The sequence below is a fragment of the Urtica dioica genome, chromosome 1, assembly GCF_054948205.1.
Source record: "Urtica dioica subsp. dioica isolate 48M chromosome 1, U.dioica_male_clone48M_v1_H2, whole genome shotgun sequence".
Lineage (NCBI taxonomy): Eukaryota > Viridiplantae > Streptophyta > Magnoliopsida > Rosales > Urticaceae > Urtica > Urtica dioica.
In genome coordinates this window covers 13,666,554-13,675,961 of record NC_142756.1, presented here as the reverse complement: position 1 = coordinate 13,675,961, position 9,408 = coordinate 13,666,554, and the positions used below count along the sequence as shown (strand labels likewise).

Here is a 9,408-nt window from a genome sequence, read left to right as displayed (position 1 = left end):
ACACAAAATATAGATCCAACCAAGGATCATTTGTTCAAATCCCGAATTGGAAAAACGAAAATTACATAATCCGACCTCGGATCATTTGTTCAAAACCCAAGCGGGTTAGCAGAAATCAAAATAAAACAACAACAAAGACAAATTCTACTCCTGGTCGCCTTCTTCGCTAACCCTTGACTCCGAGTCGAGATCGAGATCCGTCGCATCCAGAGTAGGATTCTTCGGACCAAGAAGCCGAACAGCCTCGGTCATCCCAGCGGTATAGAGATCATCGCGCATATCACGATAATCGTCGGAAGCTTTGTACTCTTCCACCGCCGCTAAACGAGCAGCCTCAAGGTCTTCTCGGAATTTTCGAGTTAACTCAGACCTAACCTTGGCTGTCTCATCCCTGGCAACATCTCTCTCCTTGAGGAATCGATCATTCCTTTGTCTCAAGGAGGTGAGCTCGGAGCCTAGCAGTCCGACAAGACCGGTCATACTGACAAAATTCTGCAACGATCAAACGATCAGCCACAATGAGTTATCAAAAGGGAAGAGGTACCGACTAGACGAGTCAAAACTTACCGAAATCGCCAAGTCAGTGGCCTGGTTAAGCCTCTCCAAAGGCTCGAGCCTGAGAACCTCCTGAGCCTTCTCGGCAGGGAAACGCTCGCGGAAGAAAGTAACGACCGGAGCCAAAGGATCGGAGGCAGAGGAAGGCTCGGCCAGACCCTTAACGGGAGAAGAGCTCAGAGGCTCCGAGACCTTCGAAATCGACGAGGACGCCCGCTTGCCGGCCGTCGAAGCCTTAGAAGCCTTGAGGCGTTTCGGATTGGGAGGGATCAACTCGGGAGCGGATTTCTTTTTTGCCATCTGGGCGATCTCTGTTAAGAAACGAAAATGAAAATGAGAAAAGAACATATGTAAGCTGAGAAAGGATAGGTAAAATACTTACTTGAATAAGGGTAATAATAATATTGGTCGAGCAGGTCCAGGTCCGATAACAAAAACGTCGACCGATCAGCCTCTGAAAGATCAAAAATTTCCGAGTGAAGTGGTCGCTCCTCCTCGGAATATTGCGGAAGGGAACCTGGAACCAAACATAAAACATATAAAAACCCAGAACAAAAGCCCGGCTCAGATTATCAAACAAGAATTCTGGACCAAAATCACACCCAATTCCGAGAACGGAGCCCTTATGGGGCACCTTTCATAAGAAGCGTTCCCTTCAACCCAAAAGAAATGATCTTTCCAATTTTTATGGCTGGTCGGCAGGCGAGTAACCACCTTAGAATGATCGTCATTAGCCCGAGCATAATAGTAACCATGCTGCCCTGGGGCCGACTTAAACGAGTAGTATTGTGAGAAATCTTGCAAAGTGACAGGGCGATCATAAATTTTCGCCCACAGCACGGCCATCCCGACGAAGATTTTATACACGTTGGGAACGAGCTGGGTAGGAGAACAACCCAGGTCGGAAACGAACTGGGAAATGAGAGGATGCATTGGCAACCCTCCGATCACGTTCAAAATGGCCCTATTGAACGCAATCTTTCCAACAGGAGGCTGATCGGCTCTCTCGTGTTCCAAAGGTGCCGAGAGGATAATTCCATCAGCTATCTCAAATTCCTCCCTCAACCCTTGTAGATATTTCTCGGTAACCCGAGAAGTCCAAACCTTGGCCGAAAACTGGCCCTCTTTCCGTTCAAAAACCAGGGCCTCTTCCTCTTCCTCTGGAAGATCAACCCCAAAGGTCCTCCCACTTGGACCCGGAATGCCTTGAGAACAGCCCTCTCCTCGGTCTTGCGAAAGAGAAAGGCTCGTCGTATCACGAGATTCCGACCCGCTCTCCCTCGAAGAATCGGACGAGGACGATATCTCCACGACCATAGTGTCCCTACACGACAGGGAAGACGAGTCAAAAACCTTTTTCTCGTTATCAACCCCCTCGGACTCAGGATTGGGAGGCACGCATGATTCATCATATGCCATTACAGGACGGTCCCATCCGATCTCTGGGACATGATACCACACGGGACTTCTGAGGAAAGGAAACTTGGACCCATCCAACAAGGTAACACTATCGGGATCAGGTTCCGATCGCCGAACGACGCGAGGATCGAAGCTTAGATCAGGACGCGCAAGTCCACCCATAGCCCTAATGAAGTTGAGAAACTAAGATTCCTAAAGTCCGAAGGGTCCGAATACAATAAATAAAGAAGATATCGATCGCCGAACAACGATCTCAAAACAAAAGGAAGGTATCAAAACAATGAAAAAAGAACAGACCTTACCCGCGAGATTGAAGATCGGAAGATCCGAGCAAAAACGAAAAAGCCAAAAGCATAATCTGAATAAGCAGATCAAGCCGAGAACGCTCTGATCCCAGAATTTAGAAGAAAAAGCGAAATGAAGTCAAAAGTTGAGGAAAGGCCTTATATAAAGACTTCATGAACGGTGAAGATTAAGCTTGTCCAGGAAGCCAAACACATCTGACCGTCGAAGCAAAAGACGCTACGGTTCAGAAAGGCCAGATGACAAACGACGTCGTCCTGTAAAAAGAAAAGAATGAAGAATTCTACTCGGATCATCCCGAGACGAGTAAGCAAAGATGAACACGGTCACGAAGCAAACCGAAATAGTTCCTTACCATTTTTGCTAAAGAAAAAACTAAGAAACTGGAGGGCAGCTGTTACGGGATAAATTAGTCAGACTCCGATCTGGCTAGTCGGACTACCGAGCAGAAATATGAATCCAGCACCGAGCTCAGGTTAAGTAAACCCAAGGGCCATCCATTAAAAAGGAACGAATCGTTCATAAGTTAAGAACGAAACCCACCGATCAGAACTTCGAAGAGAAGAGAAGAACGTGGGTCAAAGACTAGTCAAAACTAATAGAAAACATGTTTCAAGCCCTAAAACGCACACCTCGACGGTTCAGGAACCACACGAGGAGCATTAACCGCCCACCTCAGAGAGAGGCGAAAGGCAGTTACCCATAACCGTCCAGAACGTGGGATTGATCACCCCACGTTCCTCAAAATAACCGTCAAAGACACGACCAGATGAGTATAAATAGAGGCAGCCGCACAGAACGAGACACAGACTTTTTTACACACTTTCTTTCACTTGAAATCTCTAGAAAACATTGCTCTCTTGTATTTGATTCGTCTGTATAAAGAGAAAGTCTTGCCTAAATCACCTCTGTACTCGGAGGCTTTGTACTCGGAGTCAGTGTATTTTCGTGAGATATTGTTGTACTAATTTTACAGGTCAACACCATCTATTTCTAATTTTAAATTAAGTTATTAAACCTCGATTTAATGCTCAAATAGCATCCCAAAAAACGGAATGAGCTTTATTGCCTAAATTAAAACAGTCCAACTAAGATGCCTTGATGATGTTGAGACCCGAGACTCGTTTGTGTTAAATTTGTTTTTTTTATATTTATTTTATTTAAAGACCGAAAGAAAATGGGCCTTTCTTGAGAGGAGGCCTTGGCCTATTGCCGTTCTCGCCCCACCCTTGGGCTGGGCCTGAATGAGAGGGTCAAAACTAAGCAAGAGTAATTTAATGTCAAATTAATGAAGTAGATCTGAGTAATACTCTTGCCTTTGTATTTTTTTTTATGCACAGGCCCCCACTAAAAAATCGGGGAAAAAATTAATTTATGAGTAAAAAAAAAAACTAAAGAAGGGCTACGATAAGATTTTATATGAGTAAAAATTAAGCCCATAAAATTAATTTTCAATATGGCACAATAAGATTTCTAAAAAATAAAAATAAAAAGTATCTTCATGCGTTCATAAAATTCCTTTTGTGTGCATACAGTGAGTATATGCATGTTTTACGTGTAATTATGTATGTATAGCTTTTATTTGAAAATTAAAGGTATGTGTTTAAGTTGGGTCGGCAAAATTTTTTGATAAGGAAAGTCAAAGATTTGGTTTCTAATTCTATATTGTACAGTTAAAGAGACTTGACTTTAAAATTTATTATCTAGATATATTCAATACGCTATGTAGGAATTCATTCTAAATGGGAGTCATTAAGTGATCCCTAATTTCTCAAGTGGGGCAATAACCCAATGCAGACCTACTTCATTAATTTGCAGTGTGTACGTCGAATTTCAAGCAAGAAAACGAATTTTCTGGAATCACATATATAGAACGAGTCTGATATATTATTATATAATAATGAAGTAGTCTAGCTAACTAAGAAAAATCACCATATACACATGATCAAATACAAAAAATAAAATAACAAAAATATGACGTGCAAAAAACATTATATAATAAAATAGAATGAAAAAAAAAAATTACAGAAAATCCAAAGGAAGAGAGTGTGTGTACATGCATGAGTATTTCACATAAAACTTAATAATAAGAAATATATCAAATCCCATGATGAATCATGATGATGGTCAATCAGAACTTCAGAAGCAAGCGTCCAACATATGAATTCCATCTCTATTGACACCCAATTTTCTAGAAGTAGTTTGTTTCCCCTTGATGCACTCAATGCAGACTTAAAAGTCTTTCAAATCTAGGGGTTCAAGAATTCCATCCGACAAAACTTATGAATTCTCTGTTTAGATATATGACATAAACATTTGTGCTATAAAGTGTTTTCACCTTAGAGGATGACAATTTTTCATCAATTATCGTCTAAAATTATGTGTTTTTACCTTAGAGGACGGTTTTTTTTTTTTTTTTTTTTTTTTTTTACAACTTTCGTCTGAATAAATTGAATTTACTTTAGTAGGATGCTCAGACTCTCAAGTATGCTCTTTTTGTGTAGCTTTGGTTTATTGAATCTCATCCAGTGGTTGATTTATTTACTATAATAAAAAAGCAATATTTCATAGTTAATAAAGAATTGAAACACCCATTAAAATAAATCAGATGAATTATAAGTTCGCGGTCATTACAAAAAAATTTATAAGAAAATTTAGGAATAGTTTAAAAGTATGGCAACAAATTTCATATGTGTCATAATGTGGTTATTATCTTATCTTGTGTTTTCTAGTCACAATTCTCTTTAACAACAAACGTAATGAGAGCATAGCCGGCTCAATTGGGAGCCTTGGGCGATGGGAAAAAAAAGACCTTTCTATAATTACATTTAGCTGAGTGAAAAAATAAAATAACAAGATGTAGGATTTTTTCATATCTTGATAGATAATTAATATTTGACATATTTAACACGAATTATTTTTTAGTTACTACTGTTTACTAATATGTTGACAGTAGTTTGAAAAACAAAACCCAAACCAAAAATCTAAAATAACAAAACAAAAGCAAAGCCAAAGAGTAATACTTATAAAGATAAAGAAAGAAAAAAAAATCTGGGAATAGCTTGCCCAAGATGTGTATTTTCGATATAGAAACTTTTTTTTTATAGTCTCACTTATTTTTTTTATCCATATATTTCTTGACCTGTTTTCTCTTAAATTTCTAATCATTTTCTTTTTGTGGACATTGAAAATTATAGATTCAACTTAATTAAGAAGGTATTAGGAGATCAATATATATATATTTTTTTATTGTTTGGTTTCTCAATCTCATACTATTACAGTATTGCTACTATTTTTTTTAACCTTATAATCGGAACTTTTTATAATGACTATTTTTTTTTCTTTAGACTTGAGTTATTAAACCTTGATTTAATGCTCAAAGAGCAACCCAAAAAGGGAATGGACTTAATTGCCTAATTAAAACAGGGGATTTGGACAGAAGTACGAGTGGCTTCAAAGTTTTGAACCAAAATCAACCAAACTATAATTTAGGACATTTCTATTAGTATACTCAATGCGCAATGTCGAACTTACCTTTTTAAATTTAGTTTATCATCAATTTTTCCTTTTTCTCTATTTTTTCTTTTTCTTTTTTCTCTCTCTGTTGTCTCTCTCTTCTCTTAGTTCTCTTTCTCTCTCATATATATATATATATATATATATATATATATATATATATATATATATATATATATATATATATATATATAACGCCTACGGAACGTACATACCCTAGTCTCTGGAAATCACCCCTCTCTGTAGTTCCCAAATTTTAATCCCAAACTCAACAAAGACGAGTGACCTAATTCCACACCGCGCAGTGAGAGTCCGGCTTTCTCGACTGGGACGAGTTGATCTTGATCATCATCATCGATTTCTCAATCTCATACTACTACTATTGTTTTTTTAACCTTATAATCGCAACTTTTTATAATGCCTATTTATTTCTAATTTTAAATTAAGTTATTAAACCTCGATTTAATGCTCAAATAGCATCCCAAAAAACGGAATGAGCTTTATTGCCTAAATTAAAACAGTCCAACTAAGATGCCTTGATGATGTTGAGACCTGAGACTCGTTTGTGTTAAATTTGTTTTTTTATTTATTTTATTTAAAGACCGAAAGAAAAGGGGCCTTTTTTGAGAGGAGGCCTTGGCCTATTGCCGCTCTCGCCCCACCCTTGGGCTGGGCTTGAATGAGAGGGTCAAAACTAAGTAAGAGTAATTTAATGTCAAATTAATGAAAGATCTGAGTAATACTCTTGCCTTTGTATTTTTTTTTTATGCACAGGCCCCCACTAAAAAATCGGGGAAAAAAAATAATTTATGAGTAAAAAAAAAACTAAAGAAGGCTACGATAAGATTTTATATGAGTAAAAATTAAGCCCATAAAATTAATTTTCAATATGGCACAATAAGATTTCTAAAAAATAAAAATAAAAAGTATCTTCATGCGTTCATAAAATTCCTTTTGTGTGCATACAGTGAGTATATGCATGTTTTACGTGTAATGTAATTATGTATGTATAGCTTTTATTTGAAAATTAAAGGTATATGTGTTTAAGTTGGGTCGGCACAATTTTTTGATAACGAAAGTCAAAGATTTGGTTTCTAATTCTATATTGTACAGTTAAAGAGACTTGACTTTAAAATTTATTATCTAGATATATTCAATACGCTATGTAGGAATTCATTCTAAATGGGAGTCATTAAGTGATCCCTAATTTCTCAAGTGGGGCAATAGCCCAATCAGACCTACTTCATTAATTTGCAGTGTGTACGTCGCATTTCAAGCAAGAAAACGAATTTTCTGGAATCACATATATAGAACGAGTCTGATATATTATTATATAATAATGAAGTAGTCTAGCTAACTAAGAAAAATCATCATATACACATGATCAAATACAAAAAATAAAATAACAAAAATATGACGTGCAAAAAACATTATATAATAAAATAGAATGAAAAAAAAAATTACAGAAAATCCAAAGGAAGAGAGTGTGTGTACATGCATGAGTATTTCACATAAAACTTAATAATAAGAAATATATCAAATCCCATGATGAATCATGATGATGATCAATCAGAACTTCAGAAGCAAGCGTCCAACATACAGCAGCAACACAAAGCAGCACAACTGCAAAAATCCACGATACCCAAAATTAAATTAATCTCAATCGTTTTACCTTCAGTTAATTATTCAATTATAGATTAAATGTAATTTATTATTTATGATGAAACTTACCATCCCTTCAAGAAGCCATCGCCCTTGGATTTCGTCTCAACTGCCACAGCCTGGTTGTGGGCCCCACCGTCCATCGTCGGGTACCCCATTGGCGGCGGCGGCGCCACGTAAGCTCCGGCGGTGGCTTTTGGGTAAGCTGCCACAAAAAAATAATAATAAATAAATAAAAATATAGATACGTGCAACATATATGATCGATCTGAAAATAGGAAGATCAATAGCTAATGTGTTATACCTGATGGCTGAGCTGAACTCATCTTGGGATTATTATAAAGTGGTTGTTGTGATGAAGAATGAAGAGTTGAGATGATGGTTTTTGTTGAATGATGAAATTAATATGAAGATGTGTTTGAGATATATATGTTTATGCGTTTGTGTCGTGTGTATGTATTTATAGAGGAGATTTGGAAGGCGGTCGAAGGAAATGAGGCTCTTTCGTAGGAGAGAGAAAAATCGGGTCATTCTAAAGCGCGTACCGCGTGAAGACAGAAGATAAAGCCTTCGGCCATGACAAAGAGAAAAAAATAAAAAATAAAAAATAAAAAATAAAGAAGAAGAAGAAGAAGAAGAAGAAGATGCTCTTCTCTTTATCAAATAATTGAACCCAGGAGCATGGTCTTCCCGAAGACTCCTAGCATGGGATAAAATTCAAATTAAAAAGAGTTTAACACCAATTTTGTTATTCTTATGCTAAAACTTAATTATAATTATAAAGAAAATCAAGAGTGGTCAGTTGTTAACTTTACTATTCAATCAAAACTATCAAAATAAACAAAGGACGGGCTAAATAAATAACTTAAACATGTCCACTTTTTCTTTAAAATTTTAATCAATTTATTAATTAATTTAAACAAATAACTAATTTAAGCAATCAACATTTCAATATTCCTATTATATACTACCTATCCAACCAGATTACTCATACCCATTTTCTCATAAAAAAAAAAAACCAAAAACCCATTTTAACATTTTAAACCCACCAAACTCTAAGGCTCTGTTTGGAACTCGGATAATAAGAGAGAAAGTGAAAATAATAGAGAAAATAAAAATGTTTGAGAAAATAATAGAAAAAGTCAAAATTCTAATTGTGTTTGGAAGTCATTGAAAATATGAGAGAAAATTAGCGGGAAAGTAACGATGAGTTCAGAGAAGGAGCTAACTCAGGTCCAGGGTGGGCTCCAGCCTCCCCTCAAATTTTTTTATTTACATATTTTGCCCATTTTTAAAAAGTTTTACATTTTTTACCTAAAAAAATTTACACTTTTGATCCATTTTTTTAAAAAATTTTCATTTTTACCATGAATTTTTTTTAATTAGCCCCCATAAAAAAATTTATTTACATTTTTTGCGCATTTTTAAAAAGTTTCACATTTTTTACCCTAAAAAATTTACACTTTTGACCCTTTTTTTTAAAATAATTCATCTTTACCATGTATTTTTTAATTAGCCCCCCTCAAATATTTTTTATTTATATTTTTTGGTCATTTTTAAAAAAATTTACATTTTTTACCCTAAAAATGTATACTTTTGCTCATTTAAAAAAAAAAAAAAAAACTCATTTTTACCATGAATATTTTTTTTAATTAGTCCATCTAAATATTTTTTTTCAAATAAGCCCCCCTATTGAGCTTTTCTGACTCGGTCCCTGGATGAGACACACAAATGTGATCCCCTCATAGATAAATTTGGAGAGATTCTCATTTTCCGTTTGATTTTTTAAGGAAAATGAAATCCTCATTTTTTTTAATAGAACGGATTTTCCATTAAAATTGGGTAAAAAACCCATCAATACAAGAGAAAGACACCTCAGTACATGAGTCACCAAGACCTAAGTCAAGTGAATCTAACACTAAGTTCCGGTAAAAGTACGTTATGTGCAAACTT

The 9,408-nt window shown here is 35.9% G+C and overlaps 1 protein-coding gene across 1 annotated transcript; it reads right to left on the bottom strand.

Annotated features, from left to right (window-relative positions):
• Positions 1–7,099: 7,099 nt before the first annotated feature.
• Positions 7,100–7,992, bottom strand: LOC149407349 (protein CYSTEINE-RICH TRANSMEMBRANE MODULE 6-like). The gene is made up of 3 exons (XM_089626455.1): positions 7,760–7,992; positions 7,525–7,660; positions 7,100–7,416 (listed from the first exon to the last, which is right to left on the bottom strand). The coding sequence occupies exons 1-3, from the start codon at positions 7,779–7,781 to the stop codon at positions 7,371–7,373; spliced, it is 204 nt and encodes a 67-aa protein (XP_089482581.1). The 5' UTR covers positions 7,782–7,992; the 3' UTR covers positions 7,100–7,370.
• Between the last annotated feature and the right edge of the window lie 1,416 nt (positions 7,993–9,408).